The following is a 16,539-nucleotide window of genomic DNA, read 5'->3' as shown; positions in this document are numbered from 1 at the left end:
CTCGGTTGGATTAGTCGGGGCCCAATTAGACTTTCGGATATCAAAGTTCATACCAATAAAAATAATTTTAAATTATGTATGAGCATATTGATTGTAATACGAGCATATTGATTGTAATCAGAAACAGGTCGAGGTAGAGTGTGGAGAGAAATAAGAGTAGGAAGAAAATAGTGTAGAAAATAAGTTTTCCGTATGGTTTTGGAATCAAGTTTTTACTTGACTCTAAAACCAAACACACCAGTTATTGAGAGAAGTTTTGTTATGTTGTATCAAAAATTTGTTGAACTGGTACATACAAAATCTAAAAAACTCATTTAACCCATACTAGTCATTCGAGCCTGCTCGTTGCGCGAGTACTTGTACTTCAGGGAGAAGCATAAGCATGTTGGAAATTTATTGGAAATTTTTTTAGGAAATTTAAAATTCATTAATTTCTAGAGAAACGAAGAGATTAAAGTAAAAATTAGAAAAGTCAACTCGGCGAACGTGAAAAGAAGATAAAACCTTAACTCATTATTTATCGGGAACGCTTACGTGGAACCTCCTCAATAAATGAATCAAATGTTATCGTTGAGAGTATTTTAAATTACTATATAAATAGATTGATGGGTATATGAATCTTTTATGAATTTATTAGATAGTTTTTCTCAATTTGTTCACTCAATTAATCTGGATTTTAACATGACACTCGATGCACGACGAGTAACCCTTTATTCAGATTAAGTGCCATATCGGTGATACGATCGGCAAATGGACAACAATCACCTAAAGTAGAGGGACTACATCGACCCTAGAATTAGTGGAGGGACCAAAATTGGCCCAACAACAAATTACGGTTGTATTAATTAATACTTCATCCCAAAAAGAAAAATCAAAATCTACGTAAAATTTCGCCTTGGCGCCCTTTTCCTTAATTCATTTTTCAGACCAAACTTTTCTTTCCCTCCCCGGTGGATTTGGCGGGTGGCAGTAATAGCAAAAACCCTCGAAGAGTAGGGGTACGGTAGTCATTTCAACTGTGAAAGCTAGGGTTTTCCCGTCCCTGATATAAAATGGCGGAGAAGGATTCCTCCAAGATCCGCTGCGGCTCCTTGTCGGTACGATTCAACCACTCCCTCACTCTGCCTCTCTCTCTCTCTCTCTCTCTCTCTCTGTGCTTTCTCTCTCTAACACCTCTCGTCGCCATTCTTCCACAGTCGTCACATTCTCTCTCTACTCTCCCTCCCTCTCTCTCTCTCTCTACTTTATATTCCATTTTCCCGCTCGTTCAGTGATTCATCCTCTTCCTCGCAGCTCATCTCCCTCCCTCACTATCACTCTCTCTGATCTCCTTCTGCTACGCTCTGATAGAGCTGTAGAGTGTATCCTTCAGCTTCTTCAGAGTGAGTATAGCTCATAGATCCTTGATTCCTTCATCAGAAATGTCGGATCCGACCGATAAGGTGAGCGATCGCGAGCCTCATTACTGATCTCAGCTTGTGATCTGATGGGTTGCTTGCTGTGGTTCCGATCTGATTACCGCCTGATCGACTTGGTTTCTGATTTTGATTTTGATTTTGATTTGTAGGGAGCGGAGGCCGCCGCTGACGTGCCGTCGTCGGACGACGGGCACTCGGGGGAGAACAAGAAGACCTGTGCCGACTGCGGGACATCCAAGACTCCTCTTTGGCGGGGCGGCCCAGCTGGCCCTAAGGTACTCGACTTAAGCCAATAATACGATCTAATCGAGTGATGATCAGCAAGATCTGATCAATTTCGAATGAATTCGTTGCCTCATGCTTGCTCTCGCAGCTTGATTTGATCCTGATCTCGTCTTGTACGGGTGTTTTTGTGGCAGTCGCTGTGCAATGCGTGCGGGATCAGGAGCAGGAAGAAGAGGAGAGTGATCGTTGGGCTCAGCAAGGGATCGGAGGACATGAAGAAGTCGAAGAAGGGCAGTATGGGCGGGTTGAATCCGAACAACAACAGTAAGGCCAAGTTTGGGGACCCATGGAAGAGGAGGTTGTTGGGTCTGGGTAGAAAGGTCTCCTTCCAGAGACCACCATCTCCGTCGTCATCCTCATCCGAAGCTGATCAGAGGCAGCGCAGGAGGAAGCTCGGCGAGGTGGAGCAAGCCGCCGTGCTGCTCATGGCCCTCTCCTACGGCTCCGTCTATGCATGAAGAAGAAGGGGAAGATTACGATGAAAGGTGGGAAGGGATCTCTTCTGCTGCTCTGAATGCGTAATCCGTTAGGTGTCAGAAAATCGTAGCTGAGATGTGATGGTTAATAGGTCACCTCACTGTTCGATTGATGACGATGACGATGATGATGATGACGACGATGATGAGAGGTTCACTTGACTGTATGTTTATCGTCTGCTGCCGTCTTCCTTTATCTTTTTTTATTTTTTATTTTTAATATTTTTAGTTTTGACTAACTGTTCTTTGTAGTATTTAGGTGAGTAAGCAGTGGTTCAAGTGTAAGAAGTCGGGATATGGGATTCTCTGTGTATCATTTCTAACTTTATTTTAAGCAAAAATTATCATCGCCGTGTCAGCTTCGTGTATTTGCATACTATTCAATCTCGGTGTGTGAGTATAAGAGGCAAAGATGGAGGGATCGAATCGGATTGAATAAGTTGGTGGACATGTAAACTGTACAGTTGATGGTGACTGGCATTTCTAGTCGATTATTATTGCTAAATGATGGATTCAGGTGGTCTACGATTGATACGAATTTTAAATCTCAAGTCGGGAAAAGAAATTGTCTCGGGCCGTTGATTTTTAAACTTATGGATTAGAAGGAATGGTTAAAACTTAAAAGCTTGGTTATTGAACATATGATAAAAAAATATATCTTTTAGAGGGCAGCAAGAGGAATTCCGATGAGAGCTTTTACAGGATCTACAAAGGGTCTAAATCCAACCCGACTAAAGCGTTGCTAGATGTGATGAAACTCGGAGGATGAAAATAACCGACTTCATCACGACTGCACTCTTGCAATTCTGGATAAATCAAGAGCAAAGTTAATGCAGTGAGAGTTGCAGCTTTTTGGAGGATCCTTTCTTCTTGCCAAAATGCTCAGGATCATCCTTAGCCGATGTCTTGCTTTCCGGACAGAATCCCACGCGAAACAGGGAAGAGCAGATGTAGAAACAAAATCATCGAAGATTTCATGTACAGGATTTCCAAGCCGTGGACATCTTGGTGAGATAGCGAGCAGCAGTGACGCCCCCGGAAGCAAAGAATACCTGAGACCACCCCCTGCGTCGCACTTGAGATCATAACAGTTCATCTCAGGCTTTCTGCATGCATCTCACAGCCTATTCTCTCGACCCAACTGTGATTTCACGCACCACTTCACCTGCAAGGAGAATATAAATGGAGCATCTTCAAGGATTTCGCGTTAATCCATGCCCAGCACACTGCAGTCTAACATTTTAGAAAAAGTCGCTGTCACCGGAAGTTTAAAAAGAACATTTGCGGGAAAATTTTGAGTCCCTTACCCGATTCTCCGAGAGTTTTCTTCTCTCCCAGCTTCATCCCCATGTAACTCTTGATTGTTGAAGGAAGAGAGGAAACAAGAGCACCTGTCGCGAAATCCTGGAAAATAAGGAAAGAGATTCGTCGATGTAATCAGTATAGTAAAAGGTTCGTGCTGATAACATATCTGATAAAACCAAAGAATTTCGAGGAAGACGCTATGAGAAAATTTCATGGGAATCTGTCAATTTCCAAATGAGAGAAATTCTTAATTAACACCATATGCTCTCATTTTCCCATTCTTTTGGCTAATGGCCACCTCCAAGTACAATAGACACTTTTGTATGCAAACTGATGAAGCAGACGGACAACTAATTCTCAGAGAATGTCATCTCTTGCTTTCATTTTATCACAGAAGCAATTAAGAGCTCGAATAGAGATCAGACCTGACATATTTGCTTTATGGCCATCGGATGATGAAAATCTGATTAAATTTTTACTCTCGTATTCTTCAGGAAACGGTTTGTATATCGACTCGAATAGATCAAACTGGCCTTGCAAGATATTCCTAACCTGAGTCATATCGAGCAAACAATCAGTAAAGACTCCTTAGTAAGCCGAGATATATGATAGCAAATAAAACTCCCCTTAAAATTCGCTGCTCCGCTAAAATTCTAGATAACATCTGAAAACAGCATTCGTAGGTCACCCATATATGAGAGGCTACATATTTTGGCAGGTCATCCTGTTTGAATATGAGATGGTAAATGAAACCTGTTTTAGTTTGATCAAATAGGCAAGAATGAGGATCATACCTCCGAGGAACTCGGGCGGCAGAAGGAGAAGAGCAGCTGAGACTGCAGCTCTCAATTTTAGAGTTAGCATATCTGATGTCCAAGTTACCAACCAGTATGTGAACCTGCTTATCGAGCAGAAAATGTTTTTTTTCTCACTAAGCGCGTAGTGCTCTTTCATTCATAACTCAAGCGAAAACAAACAATTACAACTCATAGACTGTTCAAAAGAACATCTAGCTGGGACATACTCGTACAAGCCCAACCTGGACAGATTAGACATTTCAAGAAGAACCCGATTAGTTAGGAATGGCATGAAACTTAAGTAAAAGAAGTCGATTAGATTGTCAAACGCATCCTTTAAACTATTGATCGCCAAGGTAACTCTCTTTAAAGTTTCGGAATAAGGGGATATTTAATGCACCATGTATCTAAACAAATTAGAGTTCAGAAAGAAAACATACTGGCTTTTGCAATCTCAGGTCCCACACTTGAGCATCTTGTAAAAAATTTAGTTATATGTCAATCATTGCATCAAACTTATTTGCTAGATGAGCATAGGCAATAATCATATTTGTCTTAGCATTTATAATATGCTAACTGATAACAAGCTGCCCAAAAAAATACATACTTTTGAATCTTAAGCATGGCGAACCTTATTATTCCAAGTAACAAAGGGATTAAACTGCACTCCTACACCAATATATATATATATATATTTGGATAAATATCCTACTACTACTACACCAATATTGTCATGGGCAATTTCAGTAATCTGAAAAATGCAAGAGAAGATGTTCCATTAATTCTTCAAGAAACAGAGAGAATGAGAGACAAACAGAACATGATTTACACCGAGCATGCTTCGACAAAGATTCATTATATTTCAATAACTTTGGTGGGATGTAGTGTCTGCAAAATACTTGGCACTTTAAGCTTGCTCCTTCAAGAGTTTACGCGATCCGACCACTGAAATAGGCTTTGTAAAAGAGGCATTTTACTTAGCTAAGTCCACAAAAAAGGGCCCTCAGGAATAGCTTTTGCGAAGGAGAGACTTCTACGTTAGTCTTGGGGTGCCAAATCATTCATCCGTGCCCTAACCATGTGCCTTGCTATGGAGCACTTACGTGTTACACTGCAATTTTACATGCTAGACTTTAAATACTCAACAATAACAACGAGGTCGGGACATTACCGAGATCTTCTGATATATCATAGCAGGTAAGACATAAGAGAAAAAAATAACAGACCCCGTGACTCGATGTAAGTTATGCGAACTGAAAATCTCGATCTTGACCCTCGTCGACTGTGATGATCACGGGCGAAAACGAAGCAAAGGAAGAAGCAATGTTTTTCCATCGGAGAATGATGGCACTACTTTAGCATCAATCTACAGGGAAAGCTTTTTCTGCCTTTTCCTTTCCCACATTTTATTATTATGCAAACACAATGAAAGCTTTTTTTTAATATATATATCATGATATTCGAAAATTTAAAATTTAAAGGTAATTATTTTGCATAATGGAGAAAAAAAAAGAGTAAGGATGAAACCAAAAAAACGCTCCTATTTTATTTTTCCTAAAATTATTACATCATTTTTTTGGTAGGCTAACAGGAAAATTGATTACATTACAAGGCTAAAAAAGAAAAAACACAAGATGATTGGTAGATACACATTAAATCGATTAGGGAGATCAGCAGAATTGAAAGCTTCCATTAATGGCAGTCTTGCAAGTAGGGATGCCCTCCGCGCCCTTTTATTTTAATGGCGTCACATCGCACCATACAGCCAGGCGGGGCCGGGGCCACTTCCGTGAATTCGCTGCTCCCGACGGCGGCTTCTTGAGCAGTAGCTTGGTACGTAGTCAGAGGAAGCAGAGGAGGAGGACGAGCAGGGGCCCCGCAATGGCGGCCAGGACCGAGCTCGGAGGGCGAACGGGGCCTGACCCGGAAGCGGGCGGCGGGGGGCTGTGGTAGAAGAAGGGGAAGTAGGGGACGATGGGATTGGGCGGCGGCGGGCCGGGGAAGTAGCTGCTGTACTTGGGGGGTGGCGGGGGGTAGTAGTAAGTGGGCTGGTACTGGGGTGGCGGCCGCTGCTGCTGCTGCTGGGGCGGAGGGTAGTAGTAGGATCCGCCACCGGAGCTCTGCGGCGGGGAGGGCGGAGGGTAGTAGTAGGATCCACCACCGGAGCTCTGCGGCGGGGAGGGCGGAGGAGAGTAGATTTGGCCGCAGGGATTGTTGCAGCCAGAGCACATTGTGCAGTCGACATGGTACTTGTCGGGGGAGGAGTTATCGGTGGCGGCCGCGGCGGAGTAAGAGGAGGAGTGGCAGGAGATCAGGAGGAGAAGAGTGATGAGAGTGTGAGAAGTTTCCATTTGTGGAACGAAGGTTGGCTTGGGGGGTTGAGGAGCGGTTATGGAGGGGGCAGGGAGAGATTGAGGCCAAGAGGAATTGGTGAAGAAGATGAAGTATGTCAGAGAGAGAGCGAGAGAGAGAGAGAGAGAGATCTGTGAAGGGATGCAGCCACGACTTTTTATCTTCTTTTTTTTTGCCTTTTTCTTTTTTACCCGTCTTTTTTCTTTTTTTATTTCCCCCTTTTGGGTGTTGTATGTGTTTTGGAACCTATTATAATGGGCTTTTCATCTGTCGATGATATGAAGGGATAAAAGGGTAAAAGGACGAGGGAGGAAAGAGCTTAAAGTTGGGTACCAAGGAAGGATGATGGTGGCCGACACGAATTTAGAGATAAATATTCAGCGAATATTACTCTGATTAAATGCATAACATTCATTCTAAATGTTTGAAAATCATATACTAATCTCGTAACGGACTCATAGATTATTATTTATTAGTATTTTGATTGAATTTTAAATAATTCACTCGACCAATGTTTTTTTTTTTTTTTTTACGAATTTACAATCAAGTTGATCACAGTTGTTAATGTTATAACAAGTATGACGAGTTAGTACTAGCGGGCTTTTTTAAAAAAAAAATTATTTTAGGAAATCACTAGAAGTTACTAAGGTGGCGGATAGAGAAACTAGCCATGTGCATCTCATGTTGGATCATTGCATTGTTTGTAATGCATGAGGTGGCATCAGGTACTGAATATTCAGAAGTATCCTTGACGATTCACGGGAAGTGGAAAATGACTAGAATCTTGTCCCAACTTCGGTTACATGACTCTTTTTGGTTAAAGAAAATTTATTTGCTCAAAAAACATAGAACTCTAGCAAAAATTCATACACAAATAAAGCATTTTATGCATGTGAATCCCGTATAATGAATGATCACGCTCCATAACATAACAAGAATTGGACGCCATATTGAGGATAAAATATTCGAATAAATTAACACGTAATTATGGTATATAACTCTCCATTCGGTGTTTGACACATTCTTCAAAAACTTAAGAAAAGCACTATCGTACGACCTTATTCTAAAAGTTTCCTTGCAAGTTACAACTCTAAAATAAATTGGGTAGAAAAATATAACTTGAACCTACTCTTTGTCATATTCCATCTCAAACGCTATAGTCCGTTAGGTTTTAGAATCCGTTTTTAAAATTTTAACTCTAACTTTATTTCTACTCACTAAATAACAAAAATTAACAATACAATTATTACTTTTATCATTTTTTTCATTTTTTTAATCATTTAATTCAATTTTTAATATTAAATTCTCTTAACTATTCATTGTTTTTTCGCACTTTTTCTTATAATTCAACAACACAATCATTACAACCAAATTAAAATCAAAACTCAACTTTACTTAATTTCCAAATCAAAAATACTGTAAAAAAAATTCAAAATGTGATGTTAAATACAGAAACGCTCCATTATTCCTCGAGAATTGGGACCATTTTTATCTCTTTTTACAATCCCTCTTACCTCTACACTCTTTTACAATAAAAAAAAAAGAAAAATATTCCGAAACACACAAAATTCTTCTTTTTCGTACTTTTTTTCATAATTCAACAACACAATCATTACAACCTAATTAAAATCAAAACTCAACTTTACTTAACTCTCAAATAAAAAATACTGTAAAAAAAAAATTCAAAATGTGATGTTAAATACAGAAACGCTCCATTATTCCTCGAGAATTGGGACCATTTTTATCTCTTTTTACAATCCCCCTTACCTCTGCACTCTTTTACAATTAAAAAAAAGGAAAATATTCCGAAACACACAAAATTCTTCTTGATCACGATACTCATATCTCTTTTTCTATCTCCTTTTTCTTATAGGTTTCTTTCCTTTCCTATCTCCTTTCCATTCAAGTTTCATCCTCTCAATTTCAATTTTGCTTATTATCTGCCACTAAATTTAAGTTCGATACTTCTCCCTCTTTTTTATAAGTTTATTACTTCTCTCTAATTATATAACAAAACAATCAAGCATAAAACTTAATTTAAATCAAATATGCTTAACATTTATCTATTTGTTCGTCACTAATCAATTGCATAGGGATCTTTTTAGTGTAATACCCTGATAGGAAATCAACTATTACTTTGAATGTTAATATTTTAATACGTCAATAAAAAATAGATAATATTTAAGTAATACGTACTACACCCATTAATCCTTGAGTTCTAAATCTGCTACTGCTTGAACTCGATCTATCTATGGCTATTTTCTCTGTTAAAATCCAAGTATTAATAGAAACTAAATTACCTTAACAAAATTTTGAGGGACACAAAATAATCAGTTCTAGTGCAATGACCCTTGCCATCAACGCGGAACGAACCAAGAGATTGTTCTTGCTATTAGAACTTTTATTGCCATCTTATTTGCCTTCATGAGCCTTATTTATGTCAAAAAAGAAGAAGAAGCAAATATATACACGTCTCTGTACAAGATAATGAGTAACTAGAATGTAGAGATTTTATATATATTGATCGAAAAAACTATAACGCAGAGATTGTTCCCACTTCTCACTAACAGAACTTTTCTTCACAATTTATTTGCCTTCACGTGCCTTATTTATAACAAAAAAAATTAGCAAATATATACATGTGTCTTTACAAGATAACGAGTAGTTAGAAATTATTGAGTCCTCGTATAGTTATGGTTCAAGTCGTACATTCTGCGGTGGGATTCGGAACTAAATGGTTACGCCATATAATGATTGCTATACCGGTCACCTCCGACCCCTTTTATCGATAAAAAAACGAGTAGCTAGAAATTATGGGTTAGGTAGATTGATAATAGGGAGGCAAAAACAAATTCGATCATGGAGGGTCCACCAACAAAGGCAGTTGTAATGGATTTGCCATTGTCAAGTGCACTTTTGAAGGCCATGGTGTCGGTTCCTTTTCTTTTGATGTTTGTCTCCTAAACAAACCATGGACGAGAGATGGTTCTACCATGCCTCGACGGCACACACAGATTGACCATCCTAGTTCGATCCGAACAACGGTATCTGTTTACGGAGGATCACATGGTGCCTTATATTGTAGGACATTCTATTCATTAGAAGAGCTGATTTGTTTTCCAACCAGTTCTTAGTTGGATGCATTTGAAAAGGTACATTAACAAAGAATGAGAGTCAAATTAGATCGTGTTATAATAAAATAAAGTTGCGTTTACACTCATTTTTCGAACTTCGCGGTAAATGAGAATCAGACGTGTAAAGCCCACTAGATCGACCCAAGCGAGGAGAATAATCCGTGATCAAAGCTTACGACAAGCCCAATCCGAAGTCATGGCAACACCTGATTTGGACAGCCATGAATGGGCGGGCGGATCGAGGGTGTAGATTATGGATTATTTTCAAACGTACGCAAGAACGAATGTGAACATTTTTTTCATTTTAGAAAATTTTATATGCGTGGCGCGTCCAAGATATTGCCCAAATATGGAAGATATTGAGTGTGCAACAAGATTACCCCATACAAGGAAGATTATGCGTTCTTACATGGATATTCTCACGGCCAAATAAGGAAGACATAAAGAAGGAAAGTCCATGTTGGAAATGAAAGATTATATTGCAAGGAGTATGGACGTGCTACCATGAGTCCTTCATTTATTTTTCTTGTCTTCATGGAGAGTTGTTCTCCAAGTATTAGCTAGATGTTTATTTCTTTCATTAGTATAGTATTTTAGAAAATAAGTGGATGATATTTTCCACATAGTCATGGGTTAGTTAATTACTAAGTTTACTCGTTTATTTCTGATTTTCTATGTCTTGGGCAACACTCATGTGTTAGCCTATTTAAATTGAGTTTTCTATTGTTGGGACCCCCAACATCAATCACCAAACGGCTCTACGCCACACGCCTTTATCTTTGTCTTTACTTTATCGCACCGCATTTCAATATCTATCTTTTCATGCATCCTTTCCATACCATGCAATAGCTTTCCGAGGCAATCCCGCTGATTCGTCGGCATATCCCTTCTATCTATTTGGTTTTAGATCAAGGAGTTTTCCATGAGCTAAGGTTCCGGCCAAATCTTAACCTTTTCGACCCCTAGAAGTCAGACCCAGCGCTTCATCTACTTTCACTTAATTCTACCGCGAAGCCACACAATTCCCCCCACAAGCCAATCTCGGCCGTGAGCTACTAGATTTAAGATCGGCTTCTAGTCGTCTCTTCCGACGTCATCCTATGGTTAGCACTCACTCGTATTTGAGGAGAATTCTACTGTCCAAATCCTTGAGCAGCGTAATCGTCTGAACATCATCACTAATCACTCCAACGACATCTCTACTAAACCCAGATTCTGACTAGACCTACAGATTTCTAGGCCGTGGAGCTACACTCTAACTCGGTGAGGTCAGCTGGTGGTTTCGCTACCAATTCTTAGGACTGCGCCCTATCATGCTTGGCAACACCGATCTCGTAAGAGATTCACCTAGCTGGTGCCGAAAGTGAGATTGTTTGATTCTACGCGAAACAAGTTGTTTGCTTATGCTAAGTTTGGATTGCTGGTTCACCGGAAAAAAAAAAGTTTGGATTGCCGGAACTGAGGGTTATGGAGGATTAATGAACAAATTTATATAATAATTCTCCATGGCCCATGCAGTCGTTCTCCATCTTCCACGATCCAAACAAGCAAGTTTGTATGATCCACCCCTCAGGTTAGACACAGTAAATCCATACGTGGCCTCCTTTATAGAAGTTATACTTGTATGGTTTAGGTAATTCAGTACTATTCAACAATCAATGTGAATTGGTTCAAATAATTCAACATATTTTTCCTTTGAATAAAATCTTGAGGGGAGAGCTCATCCCTTACTGTGTTAATCCAGCTCCAATCTGAATGAGTCAGGATTCAAATTTGGAAGGATAATAAGTAATTGTTTGAATAAAAATCAAACTAATTACTATTATAATGCTGAGTACTGGGTAATGCAGGGTCACATATTAAGAGGAAAAATGAGGCCTGGTGAAGGGATCAAGAAAAATACAAGAAAATGTAACTGTTGATCAGGACTCGTGAGTTTAAGATTGGATGTGATTTGTGCCGTCGGGATGACATGAAATCGGAATGGAAACCGAATAGAAAATGGACGATGACATTCCTTATAATGATAGCAACCAATATTGGAACCGTTTCGGGCCCCCAATTGAAAGGCAATTATAAAGACTGCTTAGTTAGGTTTTGGCATTGTACTCTATTTGCTATAGGGCCCCTATCGATTCTCCAAATATATAATTTCCTTTCCCATTTTTATGCTTCAATTGTCATGTCTAGAGGCCCCATTATCATGTTGTTTTGTTTAAGCTAATTAAATGATGACTCTAAAATCTGTTTCTTGAAATTTTTATTTGAATGGACTGTCACTGATTTAGGCTAATTCCCACTTACCTCTAATACACGAAAAATGCAGCCGGTGTTGGTTTTGGGAGTTTCTCTGATATATATGCCAATTTATTTTGGGGTTATCGTGACAAATGGACGAGAAATATGAGCAATGTTGCCCATTGTTGCGTCATTTTTGTTTTTCGGAAATGGCGCAAAATTTTCTTTTTATATTCAAGAAAGTCTAATTCGAAGATCTGATTTTTTTTTAAATGCCCGCATTCATATTTTCTATTTTATTTTCAAAAAAGAAGGAAAAAAAAAAAACTTAATGGAGGCTCCTTTAAATTTTGGCTCCCTTTTATCTCCTCGAAGAGAGAGAGATTGGAGGATGATTCCGCTGATGGGGCCTCCACTGCCGGTTACTACTATATCCTCGAGATTTCCTGGTAAGGGGCGACCTATAATGGGTCAAATGACATCATGTGATCATTGTGTTTGGTTTTAAAGTAGAATTTGAATTTTTCTTTACTCTATTTTTGAAATAATAAAAGACAAAAAATAATTGTTACAAGTGTTGACAAATATATGGATTAGTGATAGTATATATGTATATATAGATGTAAAAGTAAATCGAAAATTTATTATTATTATTATTATTATTATTATTATTATCATCATCATCATTATAAAGATGGTTCAGAAAAAATATGAGTAAAAATTAGTATTAAATGAGAGAAAAAGATAAATAGTAATGATTATAGAATTGAATTTGAGGTAAAATAGAGTTGAGTAGGGTATAGTAGAATGGTCATTTGAAAACCGAGCGTTTGTTTTTAGGGATGGCACTTAGGGTCCGGGATGGCAATCAGGCAATGTCCATCCTATATTTGTACCTGTTAAGAAAAGTTAATATCGAACTCTTCTCAAATCCGTTAAGATTTTAAAAGAAAATTTCCACACACTTCTCACTAATTTAAAAGATAATACTGAAATATTGTTTTCACCCGTTAATATGTTTAACAAAAAATGGTTTCTATGGAATTATCATCTTATGTTATTTATACAAAATAATTTAATGTAACAAAAACTATTAGAATATAAATTATATTTTCCATGCAAGTAATTGTTCGAGAAAAATAAACAATACTTATATAAATTCATACCATATTCGAGAAAGACGAATCATGATACTTATAAGTTTATGACATATTCGAAAACACTAAACCACAAACTTAAAATGCATCACATTAAAGAATGTTATTTTGTAAACATAAGTAATATGAATGATATTTGAGTAACTTCACACTTAACGGGTTTAGGACGAGTTTTGAGATAAAATCCAAACCCTTCCTAAACCATATAGGATTTTGACCTCAAGTCGTCAAACTCTTCCCATAACCCAACATGTAAAAGTCGTTAATCAACATTCGGGATTTGAGATGGGTGAAACACCTGTTTATGAAAACCAATAGCCATTCAATTTGTTTTAGTTCTCTTAGAATTTTGGTGTATTTTCTAATTCCTATGCTTGATCTTCATTTGATGTAAGATAAGGGAGAGCGTTTTATCGGGGCGGATTCACGACCCAAAAGTCAATGGCTGCAGACGATCTCCTATTATGATCCTAGCAAAGTCATCTTTTTTAATCTACCCAAATGAAACATTGTTTATATAAAATAATATATGCTTTGATATTGGCATATGAAAAAAGCAATTGAAGTATTATTGAAATTGAAAAATAATTAACTCATCTTAATTTTGCTTCGATATTATTTCAAGATTTTTCTCAATGCCCCACCATCAATATTGTCATATACAATTTTTAAAATATTAATTGAAGTGTTATTTAGTTTTTAAATTTCTTATTTGTCCAAAATCTATGATTGATATTCCTTATATAAAAAAAAATGCTACATACTATTGTATATAATGACAGATAAATGGAAGAGAAACTTAAGAAAATAATTTGATTTAAGATTTATTTATGAAAGATGAGATGCTTAGGGAATATGAAAGAAGTGAAAAACTTAACGCCGAACGCAAAGCCTAAATAAGGTGTGAGAAGACACGTTTATGTGGAGTTGTGAAGTTTTGAGATGGAAGACGGAGAAAATAATTTAGGCTTTGTTTGGACTCCGTTCTAAAAATAAATAATTATATTTATTTGAGATTTTAATGATTATATTATTGAATTATGGAAAAAAAGTGTAAAAGATTAATGAATAGTTGAGAAAAAATAATGATTGTGTTGATTGTGAAAAAAATAATGAATAGTTGAGAGAATTTAGTATTAAAAATTCAATTAAATGGTTAAAAATTGAAAAATAAAGGAAAAAGTAATAATGACTGTGTTATTGAATTGAAGATAAGTAAAATTAAGTATAGTAGAGTTTAAAAAAAACTCTAAAACTAAACATGCCTGTTTTTGACACCATAGTTTTACCTTTTCCCAATATTTGAAAGAGAGCGAGAGGAGGAGGTCAAAACTTCATTCTATATCATACTTATTTATAATATTTTAAAAAATTAGTCAAATAAAGAAATTATATGCAATTTTTTATGCATTTCTTTAATTTCTTTTTCAATTCGAGGGGGTCAAGTGATCCCACTACACATAATGCGCGTTTATGTACTTCTTATTTTTCGTTAGTGAAACTTTTGTGTCTCTTGATTTAGTCCTCGCTATTTTTATGTTAGGTCATAAGCTTCTTTTATGATGAAAAAAGGAAAAAGGAAAGAGCATTTAGTACATCCTGTTTATTCTTCATTTTGTTTATATGATAAGCTTATGTTTTTCTGGTAATTTGTCCTAAATATTGCCTCCAATTTGTTAAGACTTTTTTGAGTTATTCTTGTTTACGAGATAATAACAGCTCTTTCCATCATTCCAAAGGAGAAGACAATAATCCAAAAATGTGAACGCGTCGTGTGGAAATGAACATGTTTTGGATTTACGGCCCGCCTATTCCGCAGATGAATTCGTCTATGTGTCCAAATCAGAAAATTTTCTAAATTAAAAATATGTACCAACGGAAAGCAGAAAGGAGACAATTTACATGGAAAATTTCGATGCCACCACATGTGCCAAAGAAGGTCCCCCGTTATCTAGAATTTTCTTTTCATTTAGAAAGTTGGAATATATTCCAATCATATTACCTTAAGATTTTTTATTTTTTATTTTACTTTTTAATGGTAGGATATAAGGTTATTCTTTATTACAATTACATAAAAGTTTTTGGATAATAAATTATAAGTCTATGATGTTTTTGTCTGTGCCACCTAGTACCTTGAAGTAATTTAAAGTTGTATACTTCACTATTTTATGTCTGTAAAGATATATCAAATTTTAACTTAATAAATTAGAGTGAAATAATTTACAAAACCTTTCTAATTATATTGTACATCTAACAATTCTAATAATTGTCATTAGTGATTTTGTTATTCCAAATTAATTATGCGTGGATCTTTTGTCTAATTTACCCAAAGGAAAGATTTTGAACGTATCAATATAATAGATAGTTAACAGTTTCTGTCATATTTAATTAACTTTGAAATTCCATCGAAAAATAACTTTAAAATTAAAAGTTCAAATTGTTAAATTTAATATTTTGACAATATCTGTGTCAATTCACAATTCTGCATTAAAATGTAACATTCCTTTTTTGCTATTGCAAGGCGTCTAAACACACTACATGCAACTTGAAATATATCAACTTGAAATTTTCTTCGATGCATGATTTTTCCCTTGAAATTTGCTCCAATGTAGCAACTTTTTTTTTTTTCTGAGGGCTTCGTTCTACATTTTGGCAAGAATGCCCGAATAATTAAATATATCAAACATTTAATGGAAAAATTAAATTAAATTTATGATTTAAAATTAAAGAAGTCGCAATCATGGAACCAAACGCAAAATAACTGCACCAGATTGACCGTCGAAATTCAACTTTGTGGGACCGATTCAACAAAATTCCATATTATAAAAACTAGATCATCCATTTTTATTATACAACTATATGTCTTAATATATAATAGAGGTAATTAATTAAACTATTGTCTTTCGTACTTCGCCTTTTCCAGCATGTGTGCAACCCATCATAACATTCACTTTAGTAGTATTCCTTTTACATTGTTAGAATTTTCGGCTAAATTCTAGCTTAATTATGTAAAAAAAATTCCTTTATTTTTCGAAGAATATGAAATGATAAAGGAAACCGGTTGACTTCCAAGTTTCCAATACTTCAATTATTAAAAAAAATCACGAATGCAGAACACTGAGAAAATAGATGAAACTGAAGACAGCTTTTTCTTTTTTCTTATTGATGGATGAAAGCATTTTCTTAAAAAGAATTAATGCAAATGGCTCCAAATTCAAATTCCTAGATAGGTAAAAAGATGCGGCCAAAAAAAAAGTAGGTAGAGAAATAACACTTGCAAATTTTTCACTTACAAATAGTTAAGTTTATATCCATAGTAAAAATTCGAACCATCGGACTGATGAGGTAAGTCATTTTGCATACTCAAGGTTATTTTT

The 16,539-nt window shown here is 36.4% G+C and overlaps 2 protein-coding genes and 1 pseudogene across 2 annotated transcripts; 1 reads left to right on the top strand and 2 right to left on the bottom strand.

Moving 5' to 3' along the window:
- Positions 1-1,072: 1,072 nt before the first annotated feature.
- LOC116203422 (GATA transcription factor 16-like) lies at positions 1,073-2,547 on the top strand. The gene is made up of 3 exons (XM_031535171.1): positions 1,073-1,442; positions 1,568-1,693; positions 1,838-2,547. Exons 1-3 carry the CDS (start codon positions 1,422-1,424, stop codon positions 2,159-2,161), a joined length of 471 nt encoding a protein of 156 aa, XP_031391031.1. The 5' UTR covers positions 1,073-1,421; the 3' UTR covers positions 2,162-2,547.
- Positions 2,548-2,908: 361 nt separating this feature from the next.
- Positions 2,909-5,103, bottom strand: LOC116203352 (annotated as a pseudogene).
- A 699-nt stretch (positions 5,104-5,802) lies between these two features.
- Positions 5,803-6,787, bottom strand: LOC116193260 (leucine-rich repeat extensin-like protein 3). The gene has a single exon (XM_031522074.1). The coding sequence runs from the start codon at positions 6,630-6,632 to the stop codon at positions 6,123-6,125; it is 510 nt and encodes a 169-aa protein (XP_031377934.1). The 5' UTR covers positions 6,633-6,787; the 3' UTR covers positions 5,803-6,122.
- Positions 6,788-16,539: the final 9,752 nt, after the last annotated feature.

The sequence above is a fragment of the Punica granatum genome, chromosome 1 (genome assembly GCF_007655135.1).
Source record: "Punica granatum isolate Tunisia-2019 chromosome 1, ASM765513v2, whole genome shotgun sequence".
In the NCBI taxonomy this organism is placed as follows: domain Eukaryota; kingdom Viridiplantae; phylum Streptophyta; class Magnoliopsida; order Myrtales; family Lythraceae; genus Punica; species Punica granatum.
This window is presented reverse-complemented; position numbering and strand designations above follow the sequence as displayed.